At 37.7% G+C, this 22,877-nt stretch overlaps 1 protein-coding gene across 1 annotated transcript in view; it reads left to right on the top strand.

Moving 5' to 3' along the window:
* Positions 1 to 22,877, top strand: part of LOC107194621 (zinc finger protein 541-like) — a 229,036-nt gene that overhangs the window by 130,817 nt on the left and 75,342 nt on the right. The window contains exon 5 of the mRNA XM_015584267.1: positions 12,932 to 13,050. Coding sequence (XP_015439753.1) covers positions 12,932 to 13,050 — 119 coding nt within the window. The remainder of the gene's footprint in view (positions 1 to 12,931; positions 13,051 to 22,877) is intronic.

Raw genomic sequence — 22,877 nt, 5'->3', positions numbered from 1 at the left:
TATGCAGTTATGACGTAAGGTAAATTTATGTCAAGTTTTGTTCAAAACAATGTTACAATATTCTTTAAACTAATGATAGAAAATTCTGTACCTCTTGTTGCGAACTTTGAAGGGTAGTTTCACCCTCACTAAATATGAAAACGGAGAAAACAAAAGAAACACGTATTTCTTATTTTTCGGTTTTCTGTAACACATTTGAAAACCTAAGCAAGTCGGTGGGGGACACCTGAAAATTCTTTGTGAATACGAAAATAGAAAGCTAGTCTGATCGGGTGATTCCATAACCTTTTAATCTCCTCATAAATAGAAGGAGTTCCCCTTAAACCTTAGTGGCAGACACTTAAGGTTTTCCTTAGATAAATAAAAAAATAATATTCTATTCCCTTTTTATTCTTCATTAATTACAAGTTAACAGCAATAGAAATCAAAGTAGAGGGACAAAATAACCAACATTATCATAGTATTCAAATTAAATTAACATTGAACTTTAGCATGCAACTTTAAAGGAACATTAAATGACAACTTGTGCCGGACATAGCAAAAATAAATAACCTAACGCAGGATAACTTCCAAATATTTTACAACGATAAAAAATGCGTCATGTATTTATATTATATTTCATATAATCATCAGACCACTGAGGAATATCGGCACATGCCTCGTAAGCCCACTTTTGGCAGCTCGTGCATTAACTACAGTCTTCATTTTTGCTCTCTAAGCAAACAACACAGACAGTTTCTTTATTCGTGGTTTTCGGTGTCAGTGATCTCGTTTTCTTTATCTTCTTGGGTCTATTCGTCTTCCTAAACTTATTTCCCAAGTTTCTCTTCTGTTCTTTAACTCTGTCACGTTTCAATTATCGAACATACACCTAATGCCCGATACAATAACTGATACTCTACACAATGAATCAAAGTTAATAGATTACGCATTAACAAACCTATTACAATTTACCACTACATCCACAACAATTGTTGCCAAAGTTCCTTTCCATCACCACTACCCATCAAATGAGACATTTCCCTAGACCCACCATAAAATCCCACTACCACAGTCTAAAAATTCATCTCATTCAGTTGACCGCATCCCCCGAGCACCTTCGTTCCACCCAACATTATCATTCTCCCATCTGCATTACCCCAACGGTTCCCGCCGGTCGTGTAATCAACGCGTCACGATAAATCCCCGCGGAGGATGTCTGCGAATAGGGGATAGGTCATCAGTCTGCGAGAACGCTTTCCGTTGCGCGGTATCGACGTAACCGCCGTTAATTCCATAATTCACCATTGGGAAGCAAAGTTGGCGCTGCCAGGGTGCCGGACAAATGCTGTAACTTCACGCGATTGTCATTCCCTGACAATAAGGGCTTCAAGTAGCGACGCGGCATCTGCCTCCTTCTCGACGTATTCTGTTCGCGCCATCCTCCTCCTCATCCTTTTTGCCCATCATCATCCTGACTCGTCGCGCGCACGTCTCGAGTCGCGAATAATATTCTGAACCAGCGTCTCTCGCGACAGCAGCTCACTTTTGTGTCTCTGCAGCAACAGCAACACACCCGGAGCAACTTTCTCCCAGCTAGGCCCTGGCATCCTCATTATTTACGGGGGCGCGAGTTTCTCGTCTCTCCGCTGGCTGTTGGTAATAAGATGCACTTCTTTAAAGGACTCCGCCTGGCCGGAAGCTACAAATTGCATTTCCCCAACCCCCCTCGTTGGCGCTCGACTCGCGCCCTTCACTCCCTGCTCCCTCCCCTCGACGTCTGGTCCCTTCGAGAAAGGAAGATCTGCTCAGTCGACGACGAACGTTGGTTAGCCGGAACAAACGTTTAACGGGATAGAACTTCGCGGACGTCGTTTTAGACGTGAATCAACCTGGATTGCGGGGGAGGGATTAACGATAAGTGAACTTTTGTCGAGGTCCTTACCCTTTGAGGGAGATATCGATGTTCTGGGTTGTAGAGCATTCGTTGGTTATGGCAGCGTTAGGCACGACTTTATTCGAAGTACACTGCTGGAAATAATTAGGGGATCGCTGTTTTGGGGACGGGGGGTTGTTCTGTTGTGTCAGTGAAGCTAAAGAAATGAGTACAAATACTACCAAGCTTTGATTAATTAACATGCGAGGGGTGTTTTCAAAGTTCTGGTAATTGCAATCCGGCTGAACAATACAGAGATAATGACTATTGCTTTTAGGTATAGGGAAGTCCTAACAGATTTTCCGGATGATTTTAGTCAGTGCTAGTCAGAATGATTTAGCCACTTGGCAAATACAGACCTGTTTTCTGGTGTTAACTTTGCAACTATGGAAGATATTACGAGTTCTCAAAGAGCTATTATGATCTTAAAAATTTGTTTTAAATAAATTGCGCTGGGAAATAATCCTACATTCATCTTATTCGCCTTATCTGACACCCGCGATTACAATCTATTTCCAAAATTGAAAAAACCTTTCAGGATTCAACTGGCATCAAACGAGCCGCAAACCCAGTGGATAAAAGAGACTCCCAAAAAGTGTTTTTTCAGTTTGCCTGCAAAAACTAGTTTTGCGCTGGGAGAAGAGCATACACTTAAACAGAAATTACACTAAAAACGTAATATAGACAAAATTTAACAAAATAAAACACATATAACACAATTCCCAGAACTTTCGAAACACCCCTCGTATTTTCCATAGCATTCTAACACCTATACACATATTGTCCAAAGAATATTAAACTTACGAACAATCCCTTTCTCTTCAATTACAAGTGACCCTTAATCACCATATAACCCAGAAATCACCTCTGTCTCTACCAACCGAACTCTACCTCCCTACACACAATCTAAAAACGACGTCTGACAGATACTCATCCACCGTTATGTAACTTAACACCCATGAATCCCGCGGCGTCATCTAACCCCTGCCCGTTTTCCCTTCACGGTTCGAAAACACGGGTGGCGAGAACAAACGTTAACCGAATCGACCGTCTGTCGGTGGTCCTCCGGCCACGGAATCGCCAGTTCCTCCTCGTACCGTCCAACTTCGTCCATCGAGACCCCCCGTTCCTCCACCCTCGACGCGGCTGGTCCCGATGGGTCCCCCCTTAACGAAGTATCACTGTTACCACCGACGGATTACGTATTCAGGGGCGGCGTTTGCTCGGTGTACATTGGCGGGTTTGGCAGAGCGCGGAAACAGAGGTGGCTGCTGCAGACGTGGAACGTCGCTCTTGGGGGTGAGAACGAGTGAGAGGGAAAGGCGGAAGCAGGGACGGACGGGAATGGTTGCTACTGGTGGCGGCGGAGGGATCCAGAAAGGCCAGGAGTAATGATGTTTGTTTAGCTCTCGAGGAAGGACCGTTAGCGGGGCTGGAAGATACGGGTTTTGGCACGAAGATGATGGCTAAGGGATAGAAGGACCAGGGTGGAGAGGGATGGCGGTGTCGAGGCCCGTTGAAACATCTCCGGTTCTTCTTCCACCCCGTGCTCTTCCCTCGGCAGACTGTGTTCCGTGCCGCGCACTCTTCTCTCTCCCTCCTTTTCCCTCCCTCTCCTTCCATCTGGACTTGGGGGCTCGTAAATTGAAACTCCCGTGTGTTCGAGTCGGTGCATCTCTAGCTCCTTAGGAGTTCAGCCACGCAAATTAGATTTTCTGCTTAGAAGCCGGAAGTACGATTTTACGCGGCCCTTCTACCTTCACCTGTCCGTCCTTTTCGTGATACCACTGACTGTCCTTCGGTCCTTTGGCGAGGCTGAGGGTATGCGGGAGCTTGATTAATTGGAACACGGTTTTGTTGTTCCTTGGTGGTCGCTGGGTTTACTCGTTATAAGTGATAAAGTTGTTCTTTATATTCAGACACAGTATTAGGATATTTATAAGGGTATCCCACAAGGTGGTATTGTATTTATGGCACTCTACCGGCCGAACGTATTGTTTCACTTGTACACTAGTGAATAAGTATGGAAATTCAATGTGCTATAACTTTGTTAATATTCATCAAAATCTGTTTAAATGAAAAGCAAATTAAAGCTTGAACCTTCTACTGTGAACTTAGTGCCCAAGGGGTAAAATCGTCCCCTTTATAAAGAGGGTCGGCAGATTGCAAAAATTTTGGCTAACTAAAACTACATATCTAACGTATTTTTTTTCATGGAATTATCACCTTTCAATTGTATCACTGTATATAACTAGAAACTTTAAAAAAAGATTCCTAACAAACATGGTGTCGCTGTATGTATACAAATTATGGTTTTTAAATTTATCTGCTTTTCATCAATTATTTCGTGATACAAGAAAGGACCATGAAAATCTAGCAGTTTAGGATTTGAGAAGAAAAAGTACAATATAATAGTATACACAGTATGTATGTCTTTACAATTTTCGGGTCAATGACTTTCTACAAATAAAAAAATTCTCCACCAACTAATTAAAAAGGTATACCAATGAAAACTTGCAAACTCAACTTCAGAATTTTTTCTCGTGCGAAGGAACGCATTATAAGACAATATTTTTATGTTAATTGGATCACCAGTATTGTACTGATCTCCTTCACATCTACGTATCAGATTGTTTAGAAAAAAATGAAAAGGTGTCCATCAGAAATTACTTTTTTAATTACGATACAAAAGATCTGACAAGCACTTCTTTAATTAAGATTAAAAGTCCGATAGTACGGATTGCGGTTAACTTTTCTTTCGATTAACCCAGATTCCAGCGTAGTGACACGAAGGGAAGGACAGAGAGAGAAAGACTGGGGGAGAAAGATGGAAAGAGAGAAAGGCAGAGTGTGGCTGTTATACATCTTCCATCACGAGACGTAGTTTAGTTTTATCTCAAATAATAAAGTTCTGTTTTTGATAAGAGCCTGGAATTTTATGCTCATGAGAGCAACTTATTTAAATTAGGAATGGCTCTAATAACCCTCCCTTAAAATATAATTCCGTACGGATTACCGTGTATTTTTAATTTACCAACGGATTACCATACAAGTTTTTTTAGCTTCTTAATTTTCAGATAGCAATTACTTTCAAAATTCATGTTTCCCCATTAAAGGATTGTACAGGGTTGTTTTAAACCGTTTAATTATGTATGTCCGGTAACATTACATCGAGTGAACCGTGAACGCAACACAGCAATCAATTAATTTATACAGAAATTACTTTCATGAATTTTCTGTTTAACTGGAAAATAAAAACTATGGATGAAAGTTTTATACATTATTAAATGTTAAAATACTTTCTGAATAAAAGTACATTATGGGAAATAGTAATTATAAATAAATTTGAAATTTCGTGTAAATTGTACAAAAATATAAGTAATAAAATTCTTATTTCTAGATTTGTAAAATATTAAATTCCAGACTTCAAATATTCGATAATTGCAATGAATTTTAGAATTCGTGTCGCGAACTTGATTCATTAATCGAATGTCGAATTGGATGCTAATTGAACATTATTGCCTTTCCATTGATAACTTTATGCTGTACATTTTACATAGAATGTGACGTGTTAAATTTTTATTCATTTTTCTACGAATGAAACACGGGGAACAAAATAATTACACTCTTAATAAAGCATCCATTATATTGAAAATTTTTATTATAAAAAATATCACGCGCAGAATAAAATCAAGTGAGATCAGAGCAACATTTAATAAAGTTTTCAATATTTGTTCTCTGTTTGGGGTCGTTCTCCCACCCCTCCAATCATAGTATGCAAACTTAGGTTTCAATGCGTTTGGTAGTATCTTCTACGCATGCTGCTATGAGCGTCAACGTCGCTTGTTTTCCTTTGGTTTGTTCGACAAACTTTCCAATTTTTATCTCAACAATTAAAAAAAAAATTTGTTTTCCCCACTTATTTGTACAAATTTTTCCATTTAAGTATTTTGAAGTAGCTTAAAATATTAATCATTCAAATTAAATTGGTAAAATTGATAAAAAGTATAAAGCGCCATGTGGAGTCCCAGCTAGATACGACACCAAACGAGTTAGCTACCTTAATCGTGCATTATAAACGTGAATAACACGTACACCCTAATAACTGTGTTCATTTCAACAATTTTTCTCGATACGTGTGTATATTCCAGAAGAAACCCACTCGTAGCCCAGTTCCGTTCCTCAATACCGACATTTCCATGCAGAATCGAGACACTAGGGGTGCCCCTGTTCGGTGACGTTCCTTCGTTCGCGTTGAAAACCTGGTAAATTTCACGGCCTGGGGGGTATCAGCGGATCCGCTGAGTCGACAGTTTATCCTTTCTTCTCCCTCCATTAGGAGAACGAAAGTTTCATGGACGGGGTACGGGTGGGGGTATAAGGGTGGCGACGACGGCAGGGTCGCCAGGCGAAGAAAGTTGTTCCGTTCCGAAGCGACGGAAATTTCCGTGAATCGGAGCTAGCCCCGCGCAGCGACTTTATTCCTCGTTGTCGAAGTCAGCCTCGATCGGCGTGTGCGTTCCGTGTATATACAGGGTGACCCACGAATCGTGATCAGTAGATATCATTAGATGTGGTCCAATGTACAGAATGACATGTTTACAAACAGTAGGCAAGAGCTCAACATCGGAATGCGTACAATGGCGTAGCATACGATACTCTGTAATATTACAGTTCGAATATTTCTTTAATCTTTTCTCGACCTAGATGAAAAAAAATGTAACACATTTTATGTTATGATACTTGCCAAATTCGTCTTGAAATCCTCTAACAGATAGGCGGGAAAAAATTATAGGTGTATTTGGAAAAAATTGAAGGTGACCTTGAAAAATCATGAAAAAAAAAATGTTGACGAAAATTTGTTATAATCACGTTAAAGCTCTCTTGAAACCATGCTATACCTGATAAACACATTTTTGATCGGACTGCTAATAACAGAGTAATCTCTACTGATCACGATTCGTGGTTCATCCTGTATATCTATCGGGGACGTCGTCGAACGAATGGAAATAACAGTGAAACGAAAAGTGGAAAGAACTTTTCTCTCGGCTCCCTTAATGGAGCCGGAAACCGTGCCGCGGATCTGTACCCGCGTCGTCACGTGTTCGTCGCAGCTGCGTTGGAAATTAATTTCGATTTAACCGCCGAGCCGCGCCATTCGGACGGCAAACTTTTCCTTTTGCTTCCAGTGTACAGTACAGTACTGTGCAGCTTGCTTCTTATATCGGGTCTGCGCTTAAGGGGGGATCCTGGTGTAAACAGATAAAAATCAACGAATTTTTGGGAATTTATTGTGAAAAAAGTAGTACACCAATCTCTATGAAAGTTTGAGAATACAGACTCCTCTCGATTATCGTCTGGCTTGTTCTACACGATTATTGTCCAGGGGGGGGGGGTCGAACCTGTCAAGCGCATACTTTGTTGCCCCTCCGCTTTTATTGACGAAGCTCGGCTTTTGGACAAAAAACGAATTTACGAAGGTCCGAAACATTTTTCTGTATACGATTATTGTCCCGGCGTGGACCCAAGTTCTGGACAATAATCGAGAGGAGTCTGTACTTCATTGTACAATTAAAGTGAATAGAAAAATGTTTATTTTCACGACAAATCCATACATGTTATAGTTATAAGAAGTTATGTGTAGCCTGTGGGCAAAAAAGGTGGTCCACACCAGGGTATGTAACTAAAAGAATATTCAACCTACTGACCTAGCCTTGTATGAACATATTCTTCAACGTCTTCTTCACAGCATGAACCTATTCGAAGCTAAAAAACGCATAATTAAAAAAATGTTGACATTTAAAAAAATGGTAACTTCTTCAAGTAAAAAATGTTGAAGAATATAATTTATTCAAACAATAAAATTATAAAGATATGTTCATTCTGTGAAGAATATGTACCGGCAATGCTGGGTCAGTTGGTTGAATATTTCTTAAGTTACATTCCCCGGCGCGGAACACCTTTTTTGATCACGGACTGCACATAAGTCTTTATAATTATAATATTTACAAACTTGTGAAAATAAAAACTTTTGCATTCAGTTCAATTGTACAATAAAGTATTCTCAAAGTTTCAAAGAAATTACTATAATATCTTCTTCACAATGAATTCTCAAAAATTCATTCATTTTTAGCCCGTTTACATCGAGCGCCCTCCTTAAGGGGTTAAGCCACCTTCAGAAAAAAACGAATTTTTGACTCTTTTTATTAGAAAATTGTATATAACATAAGACATTACCATTAAAATATCATTCTAACTGTTTTTTGATGTCTACTACAGTTTTCAAGGTATACAAGGAAATCAGTTAACTTTCAAGAGGTGGTTTCACCCTGAAAAACCGAATATCAGCAAAAACGAAAAATTGCCCGATCCTTCTATTTATGTCTCCTACAAACCAGCAGAGTTTAAAAAATACCCTTGAAGCATTTGTACCAATTAGTGTCGCAAATTTTGCAAGTTACATGGATCTGTTGCAACAAAGACCTTCGAATCTTCATTTCTGATTTTCAAAATTTAGAATACTGACAACCAACAATACTTGCGTTTATTAGCATTGCCATCTCTAAAAGCTGTATTCATATTACGTACAGCTTTGACAGCAGAATGACCGAGTTTAAACTCATAAAGGAAAATGACTCGAATTTCGTGCGTGTTCGTTGTACCGTTGCAAAGACATCACGACAGAACTTCCAACGTTATTTCACAGAAAGGATACACGAAGCAAAGGAACATAGATCGACATTCAATTTTATGTAAGCTATTCTTCAGGCGACCGATATATTTCTTAATACAATCTAAGTGAAGAATCTGAAGCATTCAAACGGACATTTCGTATTTTACGACCTAACAGTTTCTACCCTGGAGACCGTAACTGACAGGAGTTTATTGGTATGTTGTGTAAGAGTTACTTTCGAAAGTTACGTCGCATAAGAGCTACTCTCATGGAGACATACTGGGTTAGTGGGAAAGTAATTTGAAAATATCATACATTCTTCACTAATCTGAGTGAATGTTTAACGAAAGAAATTATATTACTACAATGGAGGAAAATTTAGATTGTTGATTATATAAATTGTTACTGCTTAAAATTGTTGCTTTCTTTTTAAAATGGCAAAACAAAAAGTTGTGTTTCCTCCAACCGGATATTTTCGAAATTCACTCTTACGTGTATACATGACATGAAAACTATGTTCGAGAGTTACTTTTATGTGGACATTTGGTATAAGAATTACTCTACGTGGTTACCTTAACGTGTTATCTTCCGAGACATTACTCTCGGGAGAACACATAGCACAAACGGTACTTTCGAAAATTACAGTCAAGTGGATACGCAGCATAACAGTTACTTCAGAAAGCAACTCTTAACTCTTTGAGGCACACGATTTTAAAGAAAATAAAAACCTTAGTTGCACAGAATTTTTTTTAATATAAAGAAAATTATATAAAATAAAATATTAAACTGTATGACTATGAGTAACTTCAACTTTTCGAGGTGGGTTAAAATATATCCCACCATGCATAAAAAGCTAAGCAAAAGGTGGGACAGTTTTTAACCCACCTAACCCTAAAGAGTTAAAGGCGTGTATAGAATAAAAAGGTTCTTTAAATGTATGCAGTTCTGTGATTTCCGCTCTACTGGTTGTGAAGTGTATAAAAAAATGCCAGTAATTTATTTTTCATAACAGGATTTATCGAAATAATTACATATGTGGATAATAATACAAACATACATCTCATTAAGTGAGCCTTATATCGAATAATTATACCAAATGCATTGATTGAACTATATTGTGATAGTGATTTCCATAAGACAACTTTTGTATTTGAAGACAAGGGGCTGAAAAGCTTTCCGCCTTGCCACGAATGCCCCGAAGTGGATCCGAGTACGTCGCACTCATCGAGACATTACTGTACCCGTGAAAGAATAATTTTCTTTCCAAAAGATGATAATTATTTTCTTTAAAGATCAAACACACATTCTTCGATCGATAGATTGTTCAGAAAACTAATTCACGGTTTCATTCTAAATCTGACCAACGTTATTACGCCCAGTACACGATGATCGATCGGGCGACCTCGATACAAACGAAATTCAAATGAAAAACCGTCTGCAATGCTAAATCGTTCGTGACAAGACACCGCTGCAAACTACGCAATGGATGGGAGAATTCTTCGAAACCGAAGAGCAATTTAATGGACGAAGACGAGGCAGCCTCGGTCGTCGGTGAAATTTCTAATTACACGAGACAGCGCTATGGCATTTCACGTGTTAACAACAGCCGCGCCCGAAGACGCGGTCGAGGGTGTCGGTGGTGGTATGCCTGTTAAGTATGTGGAATTGGGTTTATTACTCGCTCAGGGGAGGCGTGTACTATTTCACGAACTATTTCAGGAAGCTAAAAGCCGAGGGCCGAAACTGCCCCGTGGACGGTTGTGCCATTCGAAAGTCCGAGGACCGTGCAAGAATAGCCGGAATTGGTGTCGAACTTGCCCTCTCTCGCCAAATATCGCGCGAAATTCCGTGGATCAAATTTGGCCGAGGAACTGTCCCGTCGTTTCTGATAAAATTAACCCCCACTACCCTACCCTCAGCCCTTCTGTTCGCTATTCCCATTGCTAGTCCGTTCGGACATTTCTCCTCGGTGAGCTTTCTGCTTCCCTCGATCGTAAAGTATACTACTGGTATCGGGTGTTTCGAAGAAAATTGATTTCTCTGGAATATTTTCTTCTTTCTGGCAAGGGGAAGGAAAATTGGCACAGATAAGAAACATTGTTAAACAAAGTACTTAAATTATTTCGAAACGAATATAGAATTTCACACAAAATAGTGGTCTAATTTATGGATACACGTAATACAATAATTAATTTTCTAGTATTTCTTGATACATAGTCGATACATTATTAGCAAAAAATATTGCTTCACTTATGCACTAATGAAAAATTGTCGAAGATCAATGTTCCATAACTTGGTATTAATACCATTATTTATTGTTTGTTTTTGTTAATTCTTTATCTTTTATTACGCAATTGTAATATTATTTTACTTTTATTCTTGGTAAATAAATACCATACATTTTTCTAGCCATGCACGAAAAATATGTAACCATAAAGACGCAGGCGTTTCTATAGATGGCTACAACTTCGTTAAAAAACATCTGCTTTGGATGCAATTTAGCTTGTTTGAAGGCAAAGTATCATAATTTCTGAAACTATTACCTATAAGGCACATCCGTTCTGAAATATGAACAAATTTTTACAATTTATCGACCCCCTTTATAAGAGAAGCTTTTATCCCTTGTGCACCGAGTTAACTAAAATCGAACAGAAAGGTGAAAAAGTAGGTTTAATTTGCTTTTCGTTACAACAAATTTTGATGAATATTCGAAGGTATGGAATATTAAATTTCAACAATTTTTAACCAATGCCCAAATGAGGCAATACTTTTTGCTAGTAGTGTATAACTGGAAATCATTCGAAGAAAACGTACAGTACCGAACAAATGGATTCGGACAAGTACATTCTTCTACTTACGTTTACGATTATCCCAACGCAAGCTTTCATAAAAGTTACATAAGTTTTATCTGTATATAGTTAGACAAAAGTATTCGGACGTTTCATTCACAACCATAAGTTGTAATCTGAAACAAGAATTTCACAAGAATATTATAATTATACCTTTATTTTATCCATTCTCGAATGGTACGAGGTGATAATTCAACAAAAATTTTAAAACAAAACATCACGGACTGTTCAAATGGAGCGCAACCATCCATAGTTTCTTCAATGTCTGGACATCCCCAAATAGACAGTATATTCAACAAAATTAACAATTTGTTCGAGGAGGACATTTAAAAAATCTATCGAGTGTGGGCGACCTAAGAAAACAAGAATTACACAAGACAGACGTTAATTATTTAATGTAACGTCAGTAGGATCTTTAATTAAAATACTACAGGCAACAGTTTTTGTCCGAAAACATTTGTCCGGTACTGTATTACTGTAACGTTTCCTTATTATTTTTTATTCGCATAGCGAGCAAACATTTCCTGGCATAAAAAAAATAACACGGTGTAGTATCGTTTACCTGTGAATAAATTGAAAGAAAAAAAAGCAAGGCAATAACGGGGGACTAGGAATCAGAAGCGTCGTGATCGATGGTAACGCGGAACGTCGAAGCGCGGCAAATGGTATCTTTATCGGTGTTCTAATGATCGTCGTAAAACTCTGTCCCGGGGCTCGGCTTTACGATGGCTGGGTCTGCCCGTGTAATTGAAAACTGTGTCCAGTTACGTTACGTTTCCGCGAGTTCGCAATGAACCGTTTCGATACGCGTGTCGGCCAGCAGAGAATTGCGAACATTTGCGCGAAACGGGTGCCCCGATTATCGTGTATTAAAATCGTGCGACTCGATTCGAGACCGTTACACTTCGTTTGCCCGCGATTGCTCTGCCGTAATTTCGTTGCTCGTCGCAGGTACACGCAATGTCCGGTTCATTCTGATATCAAGTTAGTGATTGGATCGTGTTCACGCTTAATAGAGGAGAAAATTTCATAAGATGTAATTGTGTTACTGTCAGGTTATTGTGTGAGGTTATTATATGATTGTCGCAGACTTTTTATGTGCACTAGTGAACATGAATTGAGAAACAAAGGATATAGTTGGGGAATGTGTGATATCTGGACTGTGGAAGTTTATGCATGTTCGCAGTTTCAAATGGAAATGGAGATACCGATATCTCGGTTACGGAGGAGTCTTGAACGTCGCAAACAATTTTAAAAAATGCACTACGAGGAAACGCGTGGAAAGTGACAGTTTAACTGCTGGGGTCTGATATTAAGAAAGGTCTCATATTAGACTACTTTACCCTACCATTTAATAACTCCCAATTAATTAACTGAATACGAACGTCTCCCAGTTCACAACCCAGCCCCCCCATAACAGGGGATAAGCCAACTGTCACGGTGCACGATCGCAGCAAAGACAGTGCTAACATGTTGCCACGGTTTCTGTCGCAGGTCTGCGGGAAGGTGTTCAACAACGCATCGGCGCTCACCAAGCACAAGCTGACGCACAGCGACGAGAGGAAATACGTGTGCACGATGTGCGGCAAGGCGTTCAAGCGGCAGGACCACTTGTGAGTATAGATACGAGATATATTCCACCCACCACACCCCCCTCATCCACCCCCATTTCTGCGTCGATTAGCGAAACCGGTGTGCCGCCCGTGTTTCCGCTTCTCGGCTGTAATTAGCGAAAACGGCCGCTCTTTTCCGCTATCCGCAGTCAACGGAGAACGCCTCCGACGATATTCACTGTGCAGAGTGTTCCAATTAACCCCTGGGACAACGGGTAGCTCGCAGGCGTACCCGGAATAGAGACAGTGGAATTTTTTTCACGCTAGAACTTCCGATTTTTTGTGTCGACTCTGTGATGGGCTAGGCTAGTTTCGCGAGTGACTTTCATTAGTGGTTGATTTGTCAAGAATATTGACGGCATATGGTTTGAATATATTTGATTAAAGAACAAGATCTGTTGACTCACATGACGTCACGCGTTATTGGTCGTCATAGTGTTGATCAGTGTATTGTAGATGCTCTAGATACATCAGGTTTTGGAGACACCTTGTCTACTTTAGTGAATAAATAGTATTTACAATTATAAACTGGAAATTCAGTGATCTCTAACACCTCATTTTCACCGGGTAACCTTCAATTCCATATTTTACATTGAGTTTCAAATAAACTAGACCAAGGTCTAATTACCAAAGCGTATCAGTTCCACAAAATCGTCTTGTATTTCTTCTTTTCGGAATAGTAACAACTATGAGTCTTCTAATGATCTCTGAAACCTCACTTTCACTTCGGATCCCATATGCCCTACTAATCTCGAATGAAGCTAAGCTAAAGTCTCATTACCAAATCATGACAGCTCTACAAAATCGCCTTGTGTTTCCTCTTTTCAAAACAGTAACAATTATAAGTCTTCTAATGATCTCTAAAACCTTATTTCATCACGTACCCTCCGATCCTAGATGTCCTACTGATCTTCATAGAAACTAGGCCAAAGTCTCATTACCAAAGCGTAAAGGATCCACAAAATCTTCTTGTATTTATTCTTATCGAAGTAGTAACATCTTCGAGTCTTCATAAACATTTACGGTATTCGCACTACACGTTGAAATGATCAAAGCAATAAATGAAACCGAAGGAAAACGACAGGGGTAGGATGGTGAGAAGAAGAATGATAGAATGTTGGGCGGGATGCGAAGATTCAATTCTTCTCGGGAACGAGAAATGGAATAAGAGGGAATCAATAGAGGCAGCGATGGTTGCTTCTGCTAGCCTCGGCTGGACTTGTTGGCCAAGAGGTTGGTCCTTGTATTCCATCCGAAGACGGATCTACAAATCCTTCGATGCTGCCTCCCCTATTGAGGATTCGCCGCGTGGCTGAACTATACTTCGAGCGGACGATAGTTTTCCTTTCTGAGACGTTTTCCTACCCTCCGTGTCCCATGTTCGATTCGACCTCGCCAATGTTGTTTCAGATTCGACGAATAGTGTAGCATTGATACTATTGGAAAATAGCAGATCTAGCACTATGAGTTTTAGACTTTCTCTATCAACGCTATGACGACCGGCTAGTGTCGTAAGTATCTTTTCGTTGTGATCGGCTGTTTTTGTCAGGGATGAACTTAATATGATTTTTACTATGTATGTAAAGGAATTCAATAACTTCAAACAGTTTGAAACTACCAGTTGACACTCACGTGACGGCCGTCTTACAAGAGAACACCACATACACTCACTTGCGGATTGAAATGAACCTTTGTGGGTTTCATGAGTGATTCAAGGCAAGAATAATGGTACGTTTCACTCGTACAGAATTACCCTTGAAGGGTGTGAAAACTAATCTCAAAGTCAAATAGGCACTCCCACTTTTTCGCGTATAACTCTTAAAGTACAAGAGATAGAAAGAAGTGTTTTAAACAAAAGTTTCGTAGTGCAACAAACGTTATAAGTATGGTTTAATAAAATTTGGAACAAATTTTTTTTAAATTTTGTTTTGAAAAAACAAAACTTTTTTTGACAATTTTGTTAACGCAGATTTATAGCGTTTACTGTATTATTAAACTTTTGGTTGAAACATTTCTTTCTATCTCTTGTACTTTAAGAGTTATACGCGAAAAAGTGGGAGTGCCTATTTGACTTTAAAATCAGTTTTTAACCCTTGAAGGGTGATTGCATAAGAATGAAACACACGGTTGTTCTTGCTTTGAATCACTCTATAAACCCACAAAATTTCATTCGCAATCCGCGAGTCAGCATTTGCGGTGTTCCCTTGTTTAGTGTTAATTCATGTAAACTTTCAGAGTAATTTAAATTTCGTTCTGATCGTTTGACTTTCATTTCTTTTAACGACAAGGTGTTTTAAGCGAACGAAATATGTATGTCCGTAAAAGGAAAATAAAAAATACGTCATCCGTCAGAATTTCAAATGAAGCAACAATGTGTATGGATACCGCAAAACCAACAAAAACACGGGAACGAGAAATTCTAATTTTTCTGTGTGTTCTGCAGAATGCTTCTCGGCTATGTTTATTTTCAAAATGGAATTTTAAAGTGTCTCAAGCATCTGCATCCATGGTTTGTCGATCGGTATTCGAGTTCGTTCTTCTTCATGATCGCATTAGAATAATTCTCTTCGAAATTCAAGCATTGCAAGGAACATCGTTCAAGCGCCAATCATCGATTTCTGTTTTCCATTTTACGACATCTCCGTTTGCTGCTTCGAAACAGTCCACATTTCTTGCAATGCTTTTCTTCCTACGCTCTTGTGGAGAAAATAAGTATGTATTATGCCTTTGGCGATCTACCCAGATATAGAAATGTGGTTCTGTGAAATTCTCGTGGAATTCCTACAATATTCATAAATATTTTCGTATGTAGCGCGAACGTGTATCAGGACATACATAATAAATTAAGACTAGAACTACCAGGATTGAATTTATACTAAGTTAAATTGTGTAATATATTAATGGGTTTAATATATATTGTAATATAGCTTACTTGTTAGTGTACTATAATATAAAGTATATAAGAAGTTAGGGGTTAACATAAATTCCGATGAAAGTATCTCTAGGGTTTCAATAATTATAAAATACAAAATTTGGAATCTATCATTTTGACAAGTTCGGTAGTTCTAGTGTTAAAGATATATTATTAAGAAAGCAGTCAAACAACGTAATATCTTATACTAATTGCAAAATTAGATTCTAATAAATAGATTTCGAAAAATTGAAATTAAGTAGTTCTATTACACTGGTTAAAAATAAAATGGACCTACATTAAATTTTATTGAAATCTATATTTTGTTGTATTTTGTAGATTTTTATATGCTATAACTGCGTAAAGACTCGATTAGTTTGGAGGTCCGGAAAAAATGTTAAATAAAAGCTTTTTATTAATCAATTTCGAAGAGACACTTCATGGCCACCTTTGCTGCTGTAAACTAGATTATTTGTAATGATAGTATTCATATATAGGAACTATATTCTATAATGAAATTAAACACTTGAACATTTTATTTACAGTGACCTCCAAAAATGTTAGATAAAGAACAGTGACCCAGATTACACATATTTCATATAACTGTTATACTATTTTAACAAGTCACGTGTCTAGGATGACGAATACACACATTTTATATTAATTTTCAAATTCGATTTTCTCACAAACTAAGACAGGAATGAAAAAATTTTATTCTATATTTTCTTCTTATCTTTTCACAAGAAATCACGTACTGCTCACCATTCCATATTATTCAGCTGAACCCTGCATAAACGAATAACACATCGACACCTCTCCTTCACGTTACTTATCTAACGTGAACAATTTATTTAATTATGTGTTTTAACTCTTTCTTTACGACAGAAGGCCAATAAAAGTACTGAAACCAGCCTGTATAGTAAAAATACTTAAAAAAATAATTTATTTTGAAGGAATTTTTTGTTTAATTTCTCTACCACTAAAGAGGTCAACGGAAATCCCTTCTCATAAACCACCTTATGGAGCGAAAATTCTTCAAAGCACAATTCGATTTTGCAGGCATTATTTACTTAATTGTGCAACGTGTAAAATACGTTTGCAAATTCTGTGACGCTCGAGTGACCCTATATATTAGTCCCCCTACCCCCTGGTTGATTTGAAAAGCTTCGTAATCCTGCAAGTTCGAAAATTTGTCTTTGTACTCGGCTCGAAATCGTTGCAATCCTCTTTTGTGCTTCGTTCCCTCCGTGTACGTGCACCGGATTCGCTTCGAACTGGACAGTATTTTTCTTTTCCCCGCCGCCCCCTCCACCCCCGGCGCCACGCCTTCGTTTTATGTACGTATTTCACCGGATAGGGTCGGCCCCGACACTACGTACAATGCGAACTGACGAACACTCCAGGGCCAGAAATTACTTTCGTTTCATCTCTGGTTTCCCTGAGCCTCGTTTTTTTTCCCAACCCCCTTCAAATTCAATGTCTCGCCAATTGTTCCTTTTCGATTTCCTTCGCTGGCCGCGGCTGTCTTCGCCTCGCCAGGAAACCCCTTCGGACTCGCCGCCGCCACCTGTTCGAATGAAATTTTAATAGAGAATCTTTTATTATTACCGGCGGCCTCGTGATGTTATCAGCTACGGTGAAAGTATTGGTAATTTTCGGTTGGAGAACCAAGAAAATTCGTAGGAAAAATATAATTCAATTTTTTGGGGAACTCTTAAATACACTGAAGATTTTGTACAGGGTGTCGTATAACTATTAGTAGGACTGGAGATGAAGTGATTCTACGTGGAAAAATAAGTCAAAAATATAGAATATTGGTTTTTCATTTGAGACTTCGTTTTCAAGAAAATCGAGTTTGAAGATTAAGTCCTATTCAATGGCACGCGTACGCAGCAGATTTTCAAAATCAATTTTCTCTAAAACGAAGACTTCAGTGAAAAAATTGTATTTTACATTTTTTACTTATTTTCTCATACAGAATCACCCCCTATCCAGTTATACCACCAGTTCCATACACGATAGTCTAGAGTTCAGTATAGATACTAAAGGGTTCGGTGACGTTTCATGATGTATTAATAATTATATTATGTGATATTATGTTTAATATTATATAGAGTGTTTTCGAACTGGTGGCACAACCAAAAAGAATGTGATTCTACATTCAAAAATAAATCGACAATGTGTAATAAAATTTTTTTGTACAATGCCTTTTCGGTTTCGAGACAATCGAATTGGAAAAATCTGCTAGATACGCGATAGAATAGAACCTGACTAACGCGTCTGTTCGTTATACTCCGTTTCTACTTATTGTCAACACAAACACATACAGGTTATTCTTACACTTTTGTACGTGATATCTAAAATTATGCTAAAATTGAAATATGTTACAGTCATGTGAAAAAATGGGGATTCAATTCATTATATCGCTGATTTGGAAATTGTTTAAACACTACAGACTCCGAAATTTGACGTGGGATAACAGAATACCTTACGATATATTCCATTTTTTGAAAAAGTTGGAGCTAGTACTCAAAGGTTTCATCATTACAGTTTAAACATTTATTTATGCGTTTGTTTTTATCATTATTCATTACATTTTTTGGTTGTTCAGTATTCACATTACGCAGTTACTTTTAATTCCTTTTTTTTTAAATCACTTATCGAAACAACATAACACAGTAATTATGTAAAAAGTGAAATATCTCGTAAAGTATTGTGCTTTTTGCGACCTTGCCTTATACTTTTATACGCAGAATGACACGAAGCATCAGTTTCTGCAAAAAAAAATCGTAGTGTTCCATTTAAAAAAAATAGTGTAATTGCTGTTTACTAGTCCACCGATGCACAAGTAAAAAGAATAATACAATCGAACAATAGAGCTTGTTAAACAATGCAAAATTTCCCTTTTCGAATTTCACTTGAAACAGTTTACTAGAATCACTCTGTACACTCTCAGACTGATCGAAAACTGTTCATGACATTTTCCCGTTCAGTGGAGTATTTTGAACGCAGACAACAGGTACGCGGTGGTCCGATTCCTTTTTCGAGCGTTTTCTCAATCGAGGCGGAAGTACACCCCGGTGTACTTAGAAATATCGTTCTTTGGTCCAACCGAGTATTCCATTTGGCCTGTGTCCATAAAATTTCTTGGTCGGTTACTTGGGAACTCGTTCTCAGGAAAGCATATGCCCGGATTCGAGTAAACGATGTGGACGTCTTTATCCGATCAGCGAAAAAGTCCTTGGCCTGTTTCCTGTTTTTATTGAAATCCTTTTAACCTCGGATACCCAGACGAGACGGGACTTAAGTACCTAACTCTGTATGTACTGCGGGCTAAAGTCGTAAAGAATTGTGTTCTTCTCTCTCACTCTTTCTCTCTTCCCCACTCCTGGAATCTTTTAAAACTTCCCCAGTGTATCACTGCGTCCCAGCCTCAGCCTCGAAATACCGAAAAAACGAAATCCGCCTTAATGTTTGCGAATTGTATTCGACGTGAGACTAACTGGAAAAGTATAAATAATTCGATTTTCGATGTTTAATGCTAATTTTGTTATTTACTGATAATCAGAATAACGAAGAAACATTTATTATGTCTGTTAAGATACTTATTGTTCGCTGTTGGCAAAATTTTTAGATTAGTTTTCTCGTAATTATTAAAATTATGTTAAGCTCAACGTGTACTTTCTGCGTAGGATAAAAGGATAAATTTCTGAAATTTCAACTTGTCTCGTAAATGCAGTGAAGCGAATACATTCAAATAATTATATGTAACTAAACGTGACATTTTGAACGATTAGTAGATTTTATACAAAATAAAGTAAGAATATTATTTGTTAGTGAATAGTAAACAGATGATTAGTAAGTAGTAATTCTTATTAGTTCGTAATTAGAGGAAATTCAATTAATATATTATTTCTAAGTGAAACGTTTGCTACGATTTTTTTACGGAAAATAAAAGTTAAACTACCTTTCTTATGCAAAATAAAAATTAAATTACCTTATTCATCATCAACTTTCCAACAGAATATTTTCTAGAAAATGACAGAGACCCACTTTTTCAGGATGAAAACATTGCGTCCAACATTTTTTTTCCTCGAGTAATTCGTTAAAAGCTTTTTAATTCGTCACGAGACCTTTGAAATATATGCATGCTCGGCGAATGGAATTGTCGATCGTTAATGTTAACGTCGCTTTTTTTTTCTGCATTTATTGCGCTCCATTACGCGCGAAAGCGACGAATAAATTGGTCTTTGAGATTCCAACTGTAAATTTTTGTATGCAGTTTGATTCGTGCCCACGCACCTGTATAAAATTCTCAAAACTTAAAAGGAAAAAAGGAAAAAAAGTTGCGCCTTGCAGAGCGTAACCTGGCAAGTCTTGAGTTAAACTTTTTTTTTCACAAAATATTTTATGTAAAGTCTGAATATAATAACCGCCGCTCGTTGAAATATTTGTTTGAAGTTACTTACCTTTCAGATATTTATCAAAGAGATTCCTTCGAGCGGCAAGTTGATAAGGGGCCCTGGTTGCACGAAAAAAGTACGTTAATTAATTGAGGGACAAAAGGGGAATCCTCTGTCTTCACACAATTAGCATAATTATAGTACGATATTAATCAACTTAAATACGTAAAGATTAAAATGTATTAGGGATATAAGAACTTATCTCTGCCTCGTATAAAATTGTTGTTATAACATTCAGAAATTTTCCTTAGAAGTTAGTTCTTAAAGATCGATATTTGCATAAACATCTGTAGTGTAATTATATTTTTGTGAATGTGTCAAATATTTAACCCTCGTGCGGTATTGTAACTTATTACCCGACAAACTCAATAGTGTCAAAGTTAAAATCAAATTCAGAAAACATGTTTACCTGTCAGATGAATTATAATGTACGTTAACAGTCGATGTCAAATTAAATCACAGACTTTTCTAATGAAAATCACAATTAAGAACAGAATTTCAATCTCGATGGTTCCCTTTTTGTAGAAAATATATCTGTTGTTAAAAGAAATGAAAGGCTCATTCCTTTTTCGGTAAGACTGATCAGCCCGTTTGTACTTTCCAGGAACAATGAAACCTTTCATGGCGTTCCTCGCGAAAGCAGAAATTACTCGGTAACGGATACCTTCGGACAAACGTGATTAAGGCTTTCTCCCTTGTCGATCGAAGGAAGTTTGACGCGTCGATCAGGAAACAAAAGTAACGACCCATGATCGAACGTAATTTAATTCCGTTTGCGCGGGCGTAATAAGTGTCGAATTACACCTTTCGCCCGTGTTTCAGCTCCCTCCGGCATCATATAATAACGGCCGATGGGAAATATCTAATCCGTAACGCGGTTTGTACAGCTACTGGACATTATATCGCTCGGAACGATTGAAAATATGTTTCTCCTCCAATTAATATCATCTTTCGTGGTATCGAGTTGCTCGTCTGAAAGTAGGTTCATCCACTGAGAAAATCAATCTTTATTTCGCTACGTTTTTCAGGCTTAAGATCGTAACATTTAATCGAATTTTGTAACGTTTCTCCAGTGTAACACTAGAACTACCAATGATAAACGTAGGTATATCAATTTCTATCAGATCCATAAACATGGAGAAACTCTTGAAAATATACAAATTTATAAATTAATTAGTTTCTGACAACTGGAAATTGAAACAAAAATACCGTTTCTGAACGTAATTTTTCACGTCAGTTTTTTTTTCTATAATTACTAAATAAAATATCAATCAGTTGCACATTTTCTACCACTATCCATAGTTGAGCTGGTTTAATGCAATCGAATAATTCTGGCACTGATTTCTAGAAAGACGAGGAATACGCGTGAAAATTAACGAAAAAACAAGTGGAAGTGATTATAGACTTATTTGAGAGAAATAAAGGAAGAATTATGTTTTAAAATTCACTATTAAAGTAGCGACGATTCATTTGGATGAATATTCCTGGATGAAACGAGCATGGGTAGTAATTGAACAGACATTTAAGATTATTCACAACATAATGTAAATTTTCTCTGCAATGTACAAAATTAATAAGAATTCATGTTTTCATAATTTCAATAACTCCTCCATTCTAACTCTTTCGAATTCTACGTTTAGTAGCGTAAGTTTTAGTAGAAAATGACCTGAGAAAATGCATTATTGTAACATTTTAATCATCATTATAAGAGTATACCCATTAACCAGTCATTTTGACTGTTTTAGTAATTCTAGTGTTAATTCACTGCATAATGGATATTGTAACGAAAGGATTGGTAACCGTAACAGAAACACAGAATATCATTCATAAAAAATTATACTAAAATTACAGAAATGAAACAATCGAGTCTCGATAATGCTGTAAGACAGAATTGGAATTTCACAGCGAAGTATTCCAGAGAATAGCGAACGCGCAAAAGAAAAAATAATTATATTTACGCGGCTCAATACGGAGGAAGAAAACGACCATCGACGTTACCTTGCTATTCTTTCCTCTCTTTCTCTATATTTCTTTTGTCCACTTAATTACACTACCGCGTGCAACAACGAATTCCGTGCAAATTCAACGTGGCATCCGCGAAATAAGAGGCTTTCAAGGGATAACAGGAAACAGGTTAAGTACTCCGAGGCTTTTTCTCTCTTCCCTACTCCAGCCCGTTGCCTAAAGTCAAATCGAGGAAACCCATTTGGAGTTTCTCCTTTTTCTTTTTTCTTTCTTTTCGCTGATAATGAGAACCCAAGAAACTCGCGGGTTACCGTGTCACTTGCCACGAACAGGAAAACTATAGGAAGAATCGGAAGGAGTATGTTGAGACTCGTAATAATGGCGAAAACGTTACAGAATTCGCTTTCTCTTGCGGATTTCTCTGTTTTTAGAGTGAAAATGTCGAATTCGATAGTTGTAGGTACACTTTTTCCAGTAAAATATATGCA

This window comes from Dufourea novaeangliae, unplaced genomic scaffold, assembly GCF_001272555.1.
Source record: "Dufourea novaeangliae isolate 0120121106 unplaced genomic scaffold, ASM127255v1 scaffold8, whole genome shotgun sequence".
Classification (NCBI taxonomy): Eukaryota; Metazoa; Arthropoda; class Insecta; order Hymenoptera; family Halictidae; genus Dufourea; species Dufourea novaeangliae.
Note: the sequence above shows the minus strand (reverse complement) of the source record. Positions and strands in the feature narration are given on the sequence as shown.